Genomic DNA, 17,244 nt, shown 5'->3' on the forward strand with positions numbered 1-17,244 from the left:
CCTGCAATCAAAACATTAGTTTAGTAAAATATGTAAGTAGCCTATTAAAAGCAAATGTTCTTAAAGTATACGTAAAACTCAAATAAATGGCTTTGTCAAGTGTAACATTTTTATTTGTTAGACTATTGAATTATTATTATTGATGCATTAACAAACATGTAAGCAGCATTTTGATATTTTAGCTGACTGAAGTAAAGATATTTCTACTCATTTTATATACTTTGAAGTGGCTTAATTTACTGTATTACAGTTCCTTGTATTTATAAGATGATCAAAGGGTATTGAAATGATCATCTGAGAGTAAAAAGTAACTACACCTGTCAGGTAAATGTAGTGCAAAAAAGGTAATAATACTTTCCTCAGGAATGTAGTGCAGTAGAAATATAAGGTATTAAATTTAAATATTCATGTAAAGTATAAGTACCCCAAAATTCTGCTAGTTGGCTACAGCCTTAAAGTAAATGTACTTTCCTTACATTTCACAACTTAGTCTCACTGTTACACAAAAATTCAGTCGAATCTTTACGTCTTCCATGAAAACCTTTTATCGACACTGCTATTGAAAGTGAGTAATTTAGGCATTTTAATGATTTATCATGTATCAAATGACAACTTCAAATAAATGCTGGATGTGTAAATAATCAATTTTGTCAAACCAACTTAAAAAGGTGATCATGTGTCAAAGTTGCTGCTGCTCCCTAGTGGCCCAGAAAATCTGTTATTGCAGATTTATTACATTACAAACATCACCAATTATATATTTTAATGTTTATTTCAACTCATTCTTTCATAGAAAATGTGGCTTTGCGTGGCAGAGCGACTCAGTCAAAGCGCTTAGAGGGATCGCAAGATGCGTATGGCGCCGCCTACAACGCCATTGATGGAAACCGTGAGTCTGCGTTATTGTCCGGTTCATGCTCCCACACTGCAAGCCAAACCAGCCCCTGGTGGAGGGTGGACCTGCTGGAGTCCTACGTCGTCACCGCCGTCGTCATCACCAACAGAGGAGACTGCTGTGCAGAAAGGATCAACGGGGCAGAGATTCGCATCGGCAACTCTGTACAATACAATGGTGTTACAAACCCACTGTGAGTGCATGTTAATAGTTGTTGGATATAGATGAAACATGCGACAGATAGAGCAACAGTTTAATTCCTTTATTTCTTCTAGAGAAATGTGAGTAAGTGAACATACTGACTTACCAGAAACAAGGTTTTCCTCTCGTTCAGCAGGAGATGTAAGAGGATCTGTAATCTAGTAGGTAACGGAGTAAACAAAACCTCTGATGTAGATGGACTTCAAATGTGTGATCAAATTTAAATTCAATTAAATTTAAAAATCGGTCATAATTTTGGCTGAATGATATATATGAAATAGAATAATCATATTGTTATTATTGTGGCAAATATTGCGATAGTTGGAATGGTCATTTTTGGCATTTTACTTTCACTGACAAACATTTTAGATGATGATGGTGTGATTTTTCTTGAGGCACCACTATGCTTATTTATGGTGTATTCACACATTTTATCTTTATAAAAATAATTGCTTGCCATAATGCAATGTATATAATATTCCAATTAATTGTGCAGCCCTGGGCATAATTATAAAACTAATACCATTTGCTGTCATCAGCAGTTTGTTGTTTACATGGACAACATGGTTCCTGATAAAACTAACTGGGAATACTATGAAACTGGATCTACTTTTAATTTATAACCATAAGTTTTTTAACAAAACGAGAGATAAAAATGTATAAGTGACTGAATGACTGAAGATTTAAATTAGATGATATAAGAATGGCCAGGTGTTGGGTATTATTTCTTTCAAATACTGCAATTATAGAACAAGATTCATGCCCTGCTTCCTCTCTCTCTCTCTCTCTCTTTTAGGGTTGGTATAATTAGTCAGATCCCAGCGGGAAAGTCTTTCAGGATGTTTTTTGCCAGACGTGTGGAGGGACGTTATGTGACCGTGGTTCTACCTGGTGTAGACAAGACGCTCACACTCTGCGAAGTGGAAGTCTACGGTTACCGTTCCCCAACTGGTGAGAGATGTGATTTGTCCCGTGATGCTGCCGCCTCAGTTTGCTTCTTCCTGTTACTAATAGATATCTACCTGTATATCTACCTGTGGATGCTGACACATAACACGCGACTATACTACTGCTGCTAGCTGCTGGTTTTGCAGTGTTGATCCAAGTAAACAACAGGCATCAATGCAACTCTCCATTTTTCTTACCACTGCAAAGGGCAACAATGTGCAAATAGCAATACATTTCATGTTTAAGACATGCACACATTGACACGTTTTTCTGCAGATAGCATTGAGGAGGACTAAGTATTACAGGGCTGATGTCTGTGACTGTGTCCTTTGTGCAGGAGAGAACCTGGCAATCCAAGGAAAAGCTACGCAGTCGTCGCTGTATGCTACAGGCATCGCATATAATGCCATAGATGGGAATCGTGGCACCAACTGGGATCAGGCTTCTTGCACTCACACAAACTATAACTTAAATGCCTGGTGGCGAGTGGACCTGGGCAAAACCTTTAAGGTGTTCTCTGTTACCATAACAAACAGAGATACTTACCCACAAAGACTCAATGGAGCGGAGATCCGCATTGGAAACTCTATTTCAAACTTTGGCAACGACAATCCCAAGTAATTTATCAAAACACTACTATAACTATCTACCATATTGTTTATTTGGAACAACATATTTGGCATTAAATATTATATTTAGATTACTTATCCATTTTCTCTCCTTTCTTCCTCTTCTTCTTCTAGGTGTGCTACTATCTCAAGCATGCCCGCAAGTTTCACCCAAACCTTCGAGTGTAAAGGGATGGATGGTCGCTACGTCAACATCGTCGTTCCTGGAAGAAGCGAGTACCTGACCCTGTGTGAGGTGGAGGTGTACGGCTCCAGACTAGATTAGGTTTGAGGAGGTTCGGTGACATTTAAAGTACAGATGTTTAACCTGTACAGACTAAAGATGGATTACCGATCAAAAGCCAGATTTAATGCATGTTATTTGGGCTGTAGAATATGAATTACGACAGATCCTGCTGTCTTGAGTCTAGCTTATTGTTCGTTTAAATTGAGCTCTTTTCTTTTATAGTTCTTTGTTTTAAATTTTCTTCAATAATTGAGTGACTGTTCAGTGAATAAAATATCAGTAACTTCAGTAAATGAGTATGGGGTCCACGCAGTCACTCTTCATCGGAGCGGGTACAAACCAAACCTCTGTCCTTCTTTAGTGTCATATGTCCTTTTGAACACAGCGGTGAGACTGAACACTGGCAACTATCTCCACGTGCAACACCTTTCTCGTTACTCGTGATCATTTCATTCAGTGTGCTGTGAATAGAGGTGCTGCAAGGTGTTAGCAATCACGATGCAGGATGTAGTTTGTGGTGCTTTTGAATTGCAAAGAATTGCATGTTTGTATTTGTTTAGAATATATTTCATTTGGTCTAATTTTGTAAATGAGTTTTATTTGAAGATTTCTATTTCGTTAGTTAAATAAACTGAAACAACAGAAACAGCCTGTCGTGTCTTTTCTTGTTTTCAGTTAGTTGGAACAGTTTGTAATGAATTATCTCCAAAGATAATTCTGCTGTTGCTGCTACTAATATTAAATGATATATGTTTGAATCACAGACCCCAACCTTAACCCCACCGCTGGGTAACAGAAAACACACTGAGCTGGTTTGACCTAAGTTTACCATTTAACCCAGAATGCTTGGTTGTTGATTCGGGTAACACCGGGTGATTTCCTGCCTCATTATCTTGAATTTTTTTTTTTTACATTTATTAATAATAGTTATAACTAGAAACTGGTGGGAGTCTGCAGAAGCTGAAGTTAAACTGTGTCTCTGCCTTGAGTTCGTATGAAGAAGACGAACAGACATTTCCCCCGAGCTTTTCTCCTGCCACCACATTTTCAAAACTCTTATTTTGCCACATTGCAAAAGCAGCCTAGAAAACCAATAAGCCTCCTTTCAGTCATCGGGCCAAGTGGATAATTTGATTTTCAGTGCAACACAAGCTGCGTTATCAACAAAAGTAAACATCATGCCAGCTGTCTGGCATATCATTTGGTCAACGCTGACATCTCTTACACACTGGAAGCCACATCACAGCATTTCTTAAGTTACAGAAGAGAGAAAAGACGATGCAAAAGTTCAAGATGAACTAAAGTTGCGTCACACACAAGTTATAGTTGAGAGTTTGGAACATTTTGACAACTGATGCTGCTGTTACTGTCTGGGACTGGTGAACCTGCTGCATTATTAGAGCCTCTGTGGTTTTAAGGATTTATTGCAGCAAATTATTTGTAATTAAATAATTGGTCGACTTACTACTGATTAAAATGATCATGTAAACTTGAAAGTTCTAAGATTACACTGGACTTAATGAATATGAGCAAAGCAGGAGAAGCAATCAGCAGGTAAAGTACTTTTGGTACTTTAAGTACATTTTGCTGCTAATATTTTTGTACTTCAAGTCGAATTTTGAATGCAGGACTTTTACTTTTAGCAGAGTATTTCTACACTGTTGTAGTGGAGATCTGAGAACTTCCACCTCTGCACATTGTAGTGTCTCATTGCCGGCCATAATCAGAAAAAGGCATTACCACATATTAAATCTGAAATAAATTCATGAGAAATTGGATGTGTTTGTGTGTTCAGAGACCAAAACAGAGAAGTAGCAAAGCATTTGAACATTTGACATTCAAGTGACGCATTAAAGAAGAGAGAAGTTCCTGGGAAAGTGAACATTGTGCAAGGTAAAAAAGTACAACTAAGCATTTTCAGTACAAAAAGATTTTTATTGTTTGCCTTTAACTACTTGATACTTTGGTAACTTTCCGCTGCAGTGCTGCTCCCCAAAATCACACGAACCCCTTTAATGTATGATACACTTGTCTTTTTTACCTTGAATTATTGCAAGAATAAACAGACAAATATCTGTGCTGGTTGGTTATAAGTATAACTATATATATTATACTCAGTTTACCAGTTCATGATGTGCAAGTTATCTGCCCATGCTCCAGCAGGCCGTCTGTAATGGTTCGTTTAATTCACTCCAGCAGTTTGTCCAGTGACACCACTGTGACATTGATTTTATTACTTTGTTTTTATTGAAAACTCTTGACTCAATATTATTAATAAAAAATAAAAAATAAAAAATCAGTTCATTGTGTAATCTTCTGCAACTTCTGGGAATGGTCTTGGCTAACCTCTGACATCTGAATCACAAATAGGGAAGTGAAATACACAGGCATGGGAGTAAACCAATGGGATGTGATTGGATAGTGTGGAAGATGAATCTGATCTGATTTCTGATGATTGGCTGGATTATGGTTAAACTGAAGGAGAGGTGAAGAAAGAGATGCGTATAAAGAGCAGAGAAACTGCTGAGATTTTAGGGGTTTGGAAGATTTTTTTATCTCTTCTGTTGAACCATCAGACTCCAGGGAGAAAGCGTTGCTCTGTCCGAGTCTCCAGGTAACACGTCTCGTTTCTTTGCAGCATCAGATCGTCTGAGTGCATTCATTTCTGTGTATCATGCTCTTTGGATGTTACTTAATAAACATTTTTTGTACAGTGGGACGGTGGTCTTAGACTTTTGGACCTCTGCAGCAGAAGGAAGCAAATAATGCCTGCAATATTTTGAATCTTTGCACATTGGATTGAATTTATTGTAAAAATGTTAACTTCTGATTTGTGTTTCAAGTAATGCAATTTATAAAACTTGATTTTAATATATCTTTAGGGTTCACATTTTCAGATAGGATAGAAATTCAAGCGTCTGGTTTAAAGTGGGCAGGGCTGAGCTGATAGACCTCTAACGATCAATCAGGATATAAAAACACATTTAAATAAAAATGTGATGACGATCATGTTGTTGTTTACTCATGTTGCTGGGTCACTGTCAGTCAAATTGGGTCAGACCACACCCACACAGTTTGTGTTTTTCACTGTTAAACTCCTAATAAACAACAGCTAAGGACATTTTTTCCCCCTAGACTTTGAGTGTTGCTTATTTTGTCATGAACATTTAATGTTATAAAGACACAATCAGAAGCTTTGATTGTTTTTGCCACATTAAAGTGACGATGGTCCAGAAGCCTAGAAAAGCCATTTCTGTTGTCAAATTCAAAATCCAATATAAGAATCAGAAGTGTAAATTTTGAAAATATGGTCTATTAATGACTGTTATTTGTCTCCTACCAGAATGATGAAAGTCAGTGTTGTCCTCCTGCTGCTCCTCGTGACACGCTCAGTTTCCACTTATGGCAAGTATCATCTGAGAGGATCTGTTACGTCTTCACTCTTCAAACATCAACAGATGCAGTGACGTGTGTTCCTGAAAAACATTTGTCAGTTCATGATTATGTCTAATGACAAATGTACTGTTAAATTCACATTAGAGGATAGGAGGAGGTGCTCTATTGAAAAGTGCCTTGAGATAACTTCTGTTGGGATTTGGCACTATATAAATGAAAAATTGATTCTGTAATCAGTAAAAGTAAATAGTATTTTTTACAAATTATGTCTGGATTTTAGCTTTTGCATGAAAATCCTTGGAGTAGTAATTGGTGTAAGGAAGCAAATAGTTTTCTCCACAGCAAAATACATTCATCAGCAAGTCAATAAAGTTCAGCTTTACCACAATAAGTGTCCGTGACTTTCAAATGTAATTTTGCCACGAGCAACTCAGGCCAAAAAAAATGCTGTGGCTCAGTTCTTTCTGTGAAGCTTGCAACATTTCCACATTGGTTGTGTTGTCTGGACCTGATGGTTTGTCTATTTCCATATGTTGTCCTTGGTTGCAGTGTGATGAGCTCTCGGGGAAATGTAAAATTATTAGTTGAGATACCGATTTAAGTTTAACAATTCACAATCTTCAATCTTTTGACGTGTATTTCACCTGTCTCACTGATAGAGAATGTGGCCTTGCGCGGGAAAGCGACCCAGTCAGACCGTTACGAGCACATATTTGGATCTGCCGAAAGCGCCATCGATGGAAACCGTGACTCGACATTTGCGGCGGGGTCGTGCACCCACACCGACGAACACACCAACCCCTGGTGGAGGGTGGACCTGCTGGAGTCCTACATCGTCACCTCCGTCATCATCACCAACAGAGGAGACTGCTGTGAACACAGAATCAACGGCCTGGAGATCCACATAGGAAACTCTCTACAAAATGACGGTTTATTAAACCCAATGTGAGGGAATAAAAAAACAGAAAAATACAGCAGTTTTTATTTTACAGAAGCCTAGAAAGGCCATACTCGCAAATATTTTTTCATCCCGTTATCTCGAGATAACAGACCATTGTTTTCTCAAGATAACAGAGAAATTATCCTGTTATCTCAAGATAACAGGATAAAAAATTTTTGCGAGTATGGCCTTTCTAGGCTTCTGTAGTTTTTCCGTTTTATTTGTCAGAGTTAAAAAACTAAAAACAAAAAACAAGGAATTATTTACCTTTACTTCCGTGCCCCCTGACTACCTTTCATTATTCTTCAATTCAAAAAGGAAAAATTAAAAAATAAAAAACTGCCTGAAAGTTCACACACCCTTATGGAGAACGAGATTTGTTAAAGGCTGTTAAAAGCAGAACGACAGAATAAAAACTTACTGTCCTTCTCTCAACATATGGAGTGAAGAGCACCAACATGTTCTCCAGTAAATTTTGAATTTTTAGTCAGTCAAACCTTAACTTCCTGCCACAGAGGCTTGAAGCTGAGACGCTATCTGCACAAACATCTCAAAAAAAGGTTTTTATCCTCTTTTGAAAAATGGGAATTTATGCTGTAGTTTCATTATAGTTCATATTTTCCTTACATGAAATCTGAGGACAAATCAATTCTCAGTTCAACTTTAAAGAACCAAACCTTCAGTCACCAGTAACAACAAGTCTGTTCCTTTAATCTTCATGTTACTATATTCAACCCTGAAGGACTGCAGGTGTAAAATCTGATTCCAGTCTCTCTCTCTCTCTTTCTCTGTTAGTGTCGGTTCAATCCCCGTCATGGGTGCAGGCGTGTCGTCCACCGTGGAGTTCACTGATCGTGTGGAGGGACGTTACGTGATTGTGGCTCTACCAGGTTCAAAGAGGATGCTCACACTCTGCGAAGTGGAAGTCTACGGGTACCGGGCCCCGACTGGTGAGAATTTGAAAACTTACAAAGCCACATTTGCCTTAGAGAAAGACATGGTTGATCCTGCCTTTATCCCGAGTCATAGGACAAAGGAAATGGAGCGATGTAAGAAAAGGATCTGCATGTTTATATTGATGTTCTTTCTGCAGGAGAGAACCTGGCAGTCGGAGGAAAAGCCACACAGTCGTCTGTGTATTCGTCTGGCTTTGCTTATAATGCCATAGATGGGAATCGTGACAGCGACTGGGAGCAGGGTTCCTGCACTCACACGAAGAATAACATCAGCCCCTGGTGGCGACTGGACCTGGGCAAAACCCACAAAGTGTTCTCCGTCAACATAACAAACAGGGATGAAAACCCAGAACGACTCCACGGGGCCGAGATCCGCATCGGAGACTCTCTTGAAAACAACGGCAACAACAACACCAGGTAGTTTTCAGAGCGGTTACTCAAAGTCTGTGTGTGCTGCGTAGAAAACTGACACCAGTGTGCTTCTTCTCCCCAGGTGTGCTGTGATCACGAGCATCCCGCCAGGTCACGTTGCTGAGTTCCATTGTAACGGCATCGACGGTCGCTACGTCAACGTGGTCATCCCCGACAGAGAGGAGTTCCTCAGTCTGTGTGAGGTGGAGGTGATTGGATCCAGGCTGGATTAGTTTCTGAAGAAGCTCAAAATGCATCACAATAACACTTTGCTCTTACTCATACTAACCAGAATCACAACTTCAGCTTCAATATTGTCAGAAAAAAAACAACAAATGGCACCAATTTGTGTCTGAAATCACTTCATGAACTTATTAATTAGCTCCTGGTATCAGCTCCATTTTTGTTCCATTGTGGGATTTTTTTAGGGCAATATTTTGTGCATAAATATTAAACTTACAGTCGAGACACGGATACAGTTTTGGGAGGTAAATGTAGTGCTATAGATAAGGAGCTCTTTCAGATAGTTTGTCATAAAAAAATAAAAAATAAAAGTGTCCTGTCCTCCTGTTGATTCACCTGAAGCCATGAGATTTTCTGGCCTGTGCAACGTGCTGCCAATTCACCGTGAATGAAACCTCAACATTTTATAGTTAAATGTAATCTTTATAGTAACTGTGAATGAAGTGACAGTGTTGGCTCAGCGCAGTCGTCTCTCTGTGAGCGTGTCGTACACATTATAAATGTCATGCTGATGGATGCTCCTTAGATGACCTCTGAAATGTAGTTTGTACTCCATGACATCTGTGATTAATGTTTTATATTAATGACTGACTATAAGGGGGATGTCGTTGAATTGTCTAAGTCTGTGAATAAAGGAAAAAGTTACACACAGAGCGTGCTGATGTCTTTTCAGTTAAATTGTATTGTGCAACAGGAGGAAATACACAACACCAGAAGTCTGGTCCTTTCAGTAGAATTCAATCTTCACTTGTGCAGCTATGTTAAAGTGTATTTATAGCCGGCCTACAAGTTACCTGCTCACCTTAGCGCACACACGCTAGCACACTGCACTTTCTACTTCCTGTCCCTGAACACAAAGCTCCTTTGAGATAAGACAAGATACAGTTGCGTCTCTGTCCATTCGTAAGGTCACAACCTTTACGTGGCCCGTATGTAGCATATTAACAAACTGGAATTAAAAGGAGCTTACACACTGTCCGATTGAACTCAGATGGCAAATTTGCTACAGGCAAGATGATCTATATATGTATATATATATATATATATATATATATACAAGTTTAACTTTTTGGATGTTTGTTGAAAGTCAACCACGGAGAAGATTTTTGTTATTGTTGGTTTAGTAAATCTGGAACGATAGAACTGAACTGAAGGGGTGCGGGAGCAAACAAAAGAAGTTGAAACTGAGTAAAGGAGTCGCCATAACGTAAGTAGAATAACATAAGAAGAGCGCAGTCGTCTTTCTGTGAGGAATGCAATGGGTGTGTAATTACATGAACCTTCTGGATTAAGTCATGATGTGTCCTTAGCTGACCACTGAAATCTAGTTCAAATATGTACAACCATGATGTTTGCGATTAATGTAATCTGTATTAATGATTGACTGCACGTGGGAGATTTTTGCACAAACAACTTGTTTTTAAGGGTGTTGAGACCAGACACAGGAGCTCATCCTGTCAGCTGAAGAAGAGCTGAATAACTGGACCTCAGGGATTAAAACATTTGTTGTCACCAGGAATCAGGGTAAGCATTTCTTTCATTGTAAGTCTCTCTCAGACTCTCAGTCGGTCAAGTCTTGGTTGAATTTACAGGCAGCGTTGCAGACTCAGCGTCTTTATCCTAGATGTAGAAATATAAAGATGTATGTAAATGTGAGCGCAGAGTTTTACAGCAGTTTGAATGATGACTGATACAAATCCATCACTTTAACAGACAGATGAAGCCATCAGTGTTACGCTTTATTTATCTCATTTATGCTTGTTGTAGTTTGCATCCTTTGCTGTTCTTTGATTCACTTCACAATAGTAGAAAGTCTGTGTAATGTCTGATTGACCCGATGTGTGAATAGAGCAGGTCATTGTCCGGAGAATTGACAGTGGCCCTCCTGCACGCTCTATCGAGGAGCCACACTCAGCTAAAACAAATTAAGCACTGAGCACTTTTATACTTTCACAGTATTAATATAGAACCTAGACTTGCTTTATAATTAAAAAAAAAAAAAGACATGGAAATCTTTCTACAACATGGGATCTTTAATGTTCCTCTTGTCCTTCCTTAAAAAAATCCCTTATTGATTGCAGGTTTTTTCTCTTTCTTCCTTCTTCTTCTTGACCGTCTTTATCAGTCAAACGGTCAAAATATACTTGGAAAGTGTAAAATGCCACTTGAAACTTTAATTCCATGAACAAAGTTCTCTCTGTTCTGACTCAACCAGAAACTATGAAACACGCCGTAGTACTCCTTTTGCTGCTGTTCTTGTGGACGTACTCGGCTTACTCTTATCGTAAGTATGATGTGAGAATATCTGTGTTTATGTGTCAACTATAAAGCTTCAGCAGAGGTTTACATTTCTACCATTTAAATAATGGCTAATATGGAGGGTGGGATATTGCTGTTCAGCCTTTATGTGGGAGTGGAGGGAACCGACATCTGTGTTAAAGGAAGAGTTGGCATGGCGGGACAGATGTCGAGGCTGTTGTGTCACATGTTGCGCCTCTGATCCCGGGACCCTGGCACGCTGTCTAGATCACTTTGTTTGGTAAAGTGTAAACAAATTCACCAACAACATAAAGCCATGTGTATTTCCGTCACAGAAAATGTCGCTTTGCGTGGCAAAGCGACTCAGTCGCACCGCTTCGAGGGACTGAGGGATGTTTTCGCAGCTGCCTACAACGCCATTGATGGAAACCGGGACTCCAGTTTCGCAGCTGGTTCATGCTCCCAGACTATAACACAAACCAATCCCTGGTGGAGGGTGGACCTGCTGGAGTCCTACGTCGTCACCGCCGTCGTCATCACCAACAGAGGAGACTGCTGTGCAGATTGGATCAACGGGGCAGAGATTCACGTCGGCAACTCGTTACAGGACAACGGTGCTGCAAACCCAGTGTGAGTGCTCATTAGTGGTTATAGGATTTAGATGAAAAAAACCAAAAACAAGAGCCTGGGCAGCCATTTTGTTCCTTTCTTTCCTTGTTCAATATTCATCACCACATTTTCCCTCAGGACTGGGAATGGCTCAAGGCTAAAGCAAAGGAGGAATCATTCATATTCATATTCTCTTTTTGTCTCTTGTCACAACTGACCTGTTCCATTAACCATCACACTGCTGCATCCCAGAATCCCCCAAGCAGATCCTGAGCATCATTAACAAAACGATTCCTCTCTTTTTGTCTCTTCTTTTTTACTGTGGGTCTACCTGGTTCAGACAAGACTCTTTCACTCTGTGAAGTGGAGGTTTATGGGTATCGTGCCCCAACTGGTGAGAACTTGAACCATCCCACGATGTACAGTTAAAATGAATGTCATTCTCAGATTATTAGTGGCTTCGTAAAGATTTGGGCCACTCTGGCTTGGGTCACACTTCTTCAAACATTAATGCACTCTTACTCTTTATTTCAATAATTTAAAAAATTAAAAAAAGCAAATAGTAACTGTGGAATGTGCAAAAGTTTGGGCACCCCTCTACTTGTAAAGTCTCAGAAATAAGTCGTTATAGGCTTTAATTGTCTTGTGCGAGGCAGGTCGAGAACTGTCATCATGAATTGTCAGCTGATGATAAATTAAAACTCACCAACCAAAGCTCCTCTAAACAACGGACTGAGGATACCTGCTAAGCAGGGAAGCCAATAAAAAGTTATCAAAGCACTTGCAGCTTGAAACTTTCACTGGAAATGAAGAAGTGGCAGTTGAGGTGAATTATAGAAGTCCAGACAAGTGAAACAAGTTTAGTGAATTTAAATTGAGCTCTTTGGCCACCATCACCAAAGGCTTGTTTGGAGAAAAAAAAGGAGCATTTGATGAAATAAACACCTTGCAAATTGTTTAACATGGGTTGTGGAAATGTCATTGAAAATCTGTGGGTAGATCTTTACTCCACAGTATTGGAGCCCTTAAAACAGGGACTTTTGGAAATGCTGAAGGGGTTGCGTTGCAGTCTGGATGGGCAGAAACAGAGAAACTTTGGAAACAATGATGTAGACACCCACAGTCGCTCACTGATTCAGTCTAAATCAAGAATAGAAAAACTCTTCGCTGCTACAAAAAGCACTGGCATGCGGTGCAATCTGCCAAAAGGGGGTTACTAAGTACCGACTTAATAAGTCCAAACTTTTATACATGCCACAATTTCTGTTCAGTGCATGAAATAAAAAGTAACAGTGCATTATCTTTTATAATGTGTCTCCACTTTGAACCTCCCTGACTTTCAAACTCCACAACTACAGGTTGTGACACGTTTAAGAAAATCCACAGTTAGTCATGACTTTAACATGATTGAAACATAAATAAAGGTATCAGTTCTGATACCGTGTTGTTTTTGCAGGAGAGAACCTGGCACTCCAAGGGAAAGCCACACAGAAATCAATGTTTGAATATGGCTTGGCATACAATGCCATTGATGGGAATCGCGCCGCCAAGTGGGAAGACGCCTCCTGCGCTCAAACAGATAAGATCTTAAACCCGTGGTGGCGACTGGACCTGCGCAAAACCCACAAGGTGTTTTCTGTTAAGATAGTCAACCGAGATCTCTTTGCAGAACGACTCAATGGAGCCGAGATCCGCATCGGAGATTCTCTTGAGAACGACGGCAACAACAATGCCAGGTAGTTTACAGACTGTTAATTACAGTACTAACATAATTAAAAGTAAGTAGGTCAACATCTCCAATCTTGACAGTACAGATTGTATGATACAGCTCGACCGATACTGATACAGATATGTAACTTTCTCTCTGACTGATCATTTTATCAGTTTTTGTCTTTAATTTACTGCATGCATTTGGTGATTTTGTCAGATGTCGTCGCAGTTATAAAATCAGGATATGACCTTAGGTGGTCCAGACATATACTTAGCTTTGGCCAAGTCTTGTTCCTCAATTAGCTCAGTGCTAGTTTGTCATTTCTTCACTTTGTGTTACTTACCGGTCAACATATACTGACACATATGCAGTAAGCTAATATTGGCTGATAAACCGGCCAGATGACAAATCAGTCGAGCCCTATTGTGTGGAAATGAAAGAAAATGTGGTCACTCCTTTATCATTACCAAACCTCAATAAAAACATCTGACACCAACAGTTAAAGAAAGTGAAGCCTAAAAAAAGAATCTCTTCAGCCAGTCAACCTTTGCAAAGATAACGAAGCCATTTCTGCTTCTCCAGGTGCGCTGTGATCTCACACATCCCGTCAGGTGCTGTTGTTGAATTCCAGTGTCATGGGATGGACGGCCGCTACGTGAACGTGGTCATCCCTGAAAGAAGCGATTACTTGTCCCTGTGCGAGGTGGAGGTTTACGGCTCTGTCCTGGATTAGTTTTAGAGGTTTAATTCATCTGCAAGAACTTAGCCGACACTTATATTTACTCAAACTAATCGGAACAATAGATTACGCTTGAATTTGATTGTTCGCATGAGAAACAAGTAAAATTCATTGCAATGTCTGGTCTTAGACTAAAACGCTGCCGTCTCATTCATTTCAAAGAGACCTACGGTAAAGAAAGCAGGTTGAATCGCGCCTGTGTGTGTTTTCTATTTTAAGCTTTTATTGATAATGCTGTTTTGAGCTCTTTGTAATGCCAAACTTATGAACTGCACTGCCTCTGCCTGCTGCTGCATAATATGACATCTTTAATCATTATAAAAGAGCCTTACATATCGGTCTGGAGCATAACATTCATAACAACTGATATTAAAGCTTTAACAAGACTGCATCGACATGGAACTGTGTTTTCTTTTTTCTACTTGTTTCCTTGTGGTCAGTCGTGTCCACAGCTGCCTTCTGCCTCAGCACCATGAGTTTTAACTGGTTGATAAATGTAGTTTTACTTTAGCTCATTTGTAAACGCAGTCACAGTTACAGTATTTGTCCTTTCGTCCAGTAACTCCTTTCCAATATGAGCCCATTACAGGTGACGTCAAGCTCACTTGGTTCAGGTAAGGCCCTTATGTCCAAGAACAATTTCCATCGTGATCTTTGACAACTAACAAATACAATGTGTATCAACAATACAAATCATGCCAATCGATGGAGTCACAGCAGCTGTGTCGGCTGTCAACATGCTCCCGTTCCGACACGAGTACTAGTCAGTCACTCATTCACACACGCCTTCGTTTTGATCTCAACTACACACCTGTGAAGTGTTGTCCCTGCATCTTGCACGGTTTGGACGTTATCACAATTACAAGGCTTTTGCTTGACAAAACAAGATGTCTGTCACCGTGGTAACTGTGATGGCAATTCACGACACAACACACACGTCACAGCACTTCATAAACCAAACAACAAACTAATTAATTAGGAAAATGATCAGCAGATAGGCGCCACCTCAACCAACTGCAACAGTGAAACATAAGTACATAGGTAATAATAATCCAAGGATATAATATATAACAGTGTGACAGTCACACAGGACATTTTTCTGCATTGGACATTTTTACTTCTGACCAAGCACATTTTTCTGATTACAATTTCACATAATTACTTATGTATATATTGTATTTCCTTCAGTAAGATTTTCAGGTTTTAGTACTTTTACTTAAGTAAGGGATCTAAATATTTCCACTGCAGAAACCGTTAGGAACTAATGTGTTTGATCTGCTATTTTTACATCGATTAAAAGTTAAGATAAGAAGAAAAGCCTCATGTTATTAATGCTGGTAAGTGTTTATGTGGGACTGCTGCAGTCTCTCCCATCTCGCCTGTTTAACAGAAGAATCCAGGCAGCAGCAGCACAGAGACACAGACGGGACATTTATTTAGCTTAGTGTTAATTAGCTCATCTGGTAGTACAACAAATCACCATCTCCAGTGCTTCCTGCACCGTGACGACAGGTTATCTCTGCAAGTTAAATGCATTTCGCTCCTCGGCCAATCCCGAGGTTATTAAAACGTACGCTTTCCACTGCTGTGAGACGAGTTTAGAGAATCTGTGATATCACACAGAATCAGTGACAGAGTGAAATGCAGACGAGGACACGCTGTAGATTCAGCTTCACTGCAGGAACACAGAGGATCCTCAGCTTAGACCCTCACTGCTTGTTTGTCATTGAAACATCTTGACTGTAACACGATTATTTTCATTATCGATCTGTGGATAAGCTTTTGATCAAATTAATCGTTTTTAAAGAGATACAGAAAAAAAATGCGAATCCCAACTTCGCAGAGTCCAAGGTGACACTTGAAAATGTCTTGTTGATCTCAGAAACACCTCGATGGGAATTTCTTTAAAATTAGTTATAATCAGTCATAATAAAAAAAAAAACTGTAGGATTCACTGGATCCATAACAAAAATTGTGAGACACAACAGATATATGTTTGCAAGACTAAATGCCCTGTCCAGTTGTTTTAGTCAGTACAGGTATCTAGCCTATAGGAGCTTCGTGAGCTGGTGCTGGGGCTTCCTTGGTTGCAGAATCTGGGTCGTCATTCCAGCCTGCGTGGTCCTACACATCCATGCCGTGTTTCCTGACGCCACAGGCCGGTACGTGGGCTTTAGACTGGCCCATGATAGAACTGGGACACAGAGCTGGATATGACCTCCTCCTTCTCAGGCCGCTCGAACTGTGCAGTGAGGTCCTCTGGGATGGGGATTGCCAAAGCAGCTTCTGTGTATGGTCCCAGGTCACAAAGACTTTTTCAAATATGAGGTCCACCACATTCCCTGTTTGATAAAACACAAAAGATTTTTTTTACATTTTTCACTTTTTTTTTTTTACAAAACAATGATTGAAAGTTTGTTTCTAACTACCTCCTGACATTTTCTTTACTGTATTTTGTTGTTGATGGAACTGTCATAACATTATATGTGCAATATTTAATACAATGTGTACAAAACATTTTTTGGTTGAAGAATAAAATAATATAACACTTATAGAATGTCGCCTCAGTCTTAATTGGTTTAGCTCTGCATTCTCCCTTCATGGCTTTTGGAAATTGGACCTTGAACAGTGGTTCCCCTTCTTTTGTTTGGGCTTGTGGTCGGTCAGCATTTTCATTGTACTACATGGCAGCCAGGTGACAGATGATGACAGAAACCTTAGCCTACACACTCTCACAAATTCTAAGTAACCACAGCTTCATTTACCTGCACATTATTCCAAGACTGATAAATGACTGTTAGGTTTATCAAAAGTAGATGCACTTCAGATGGCTACAGACCTGTACTTCTGATGTGGGGCTGAAGAGTCTTCAAGGATAACTGTGTGCCTGCAGTGGGTCAGTCTGGCATGCAACATCCCTTGTTGCAGGAAGCTGTATAGATGCACTGGATGTGCTGGCCTGAACAAAGGAAACAGAGGTTACACCAACATCTTTCCAATGTGTAGTTATGGCAACAGCTGCAAACAGTGCAAGAATGATAACAGATGCTCTCAATTATGTGTAAACTGGGTTGTCAATAG

General features: G+C 39.7%; 2 protein-coding genes, 1 long non-coding RNA gene and 1 pseudogene across 4 annotated transcripts; 3 read left to right on the forward strand and 1 right to left on the reverse strand.

Moving 5' to 3' along the window:
* Positions 1-765: 765 nt before the first annotated feature.
* LOC147817586 (uncharacterized) lies at positions 766-3,545 on the forward strand. Its single transcript, XM_087170219.1, has 4 exons — positions 766-1,088; positions 1,893-2,047; positions 2,382-2,661; positions 2,788-3,545. Exons 1-4 carry the CDS (start codon positions 766-768, stop codon positions 2,936-2,938), a joined length of 909 nt encoding a protein of 302 aa, XP_087026345.1. The 3' UTR covers positions 2,939-3,545.
* A 1,813-nt stretch (positions 3,546-5,358) lies between these two features.
* LOC111644533 (uncharacterized) lies at positions 5,359-9,496 on the forward strand. Its single transcript, XM_023393429.2, has 6 exons — positions 5,359-5,513; positions 6,243-6,304; positions 6,955-7,240; positions 8,031-8,185; positions 8,329-8,608; positions 8,685-9,496. Exons 1-6 carry the CDS (start codon positions 5,398-5,400, stop codon positions 8,833-8,835), a joined length of 1,050 nt encoding a protein of 349 aa, XP_023249197.2. The 5' UTR covers positions 5,359-5,397; the 3' UTR covers positions 8,836-9,496.
* A 791-nt stretch (positions 9,497-10,287) lies between these two features.
* On the forward strand, positions 10,288-14,554 carry LOC147817587 (uncharacterized; annotated as a pseudogene). The gene is made up of 6 exons (XR_015436238.1): positions 10,288-10,369; positions 11,061-11,129; positions 11,440-11,751; positions 11,988-12,107; positions 13,170-13,449; positions 14,007-14,554. The product of XR_015436238.1 is annotated as an uncharacterized LOC147817587 (transcript).
* Positions 14,358-17,104, reverse strand: LOC147817588 (uncharacterized). The gene is made up of 2 exons (XR_015436239.1): positions 17,003-17,104; positions 14,358-16,505 (listed from the first exon to the last, which is right to left on the reverse strand). It is a non-coding gene; the product is annotated as an uncharacterized LOC147817588 (long non-coding RNA).
* Between the last annotated feature and the right edge of the window lie 140 nt (positions 17,105-17,244).

This window comes from Seriola lalandi, unplaced genomic scaffold (genome assembly GCF_002814215.2).
Source record: "Seriola lalandi dorsalis isolate HSWRI2012SDOR001 ecotype SW California unplaced genomic scaffold, Sedor1 jcf7180002054934, whole genome shotgun sequence".
In the NCBI taxonomy this organism is placed as follows: Eukaryota; Metazoa; Chordata; class Actinopteri; order Carangiformes; family Carangidae; genus Seriola; species Seriola lalandi.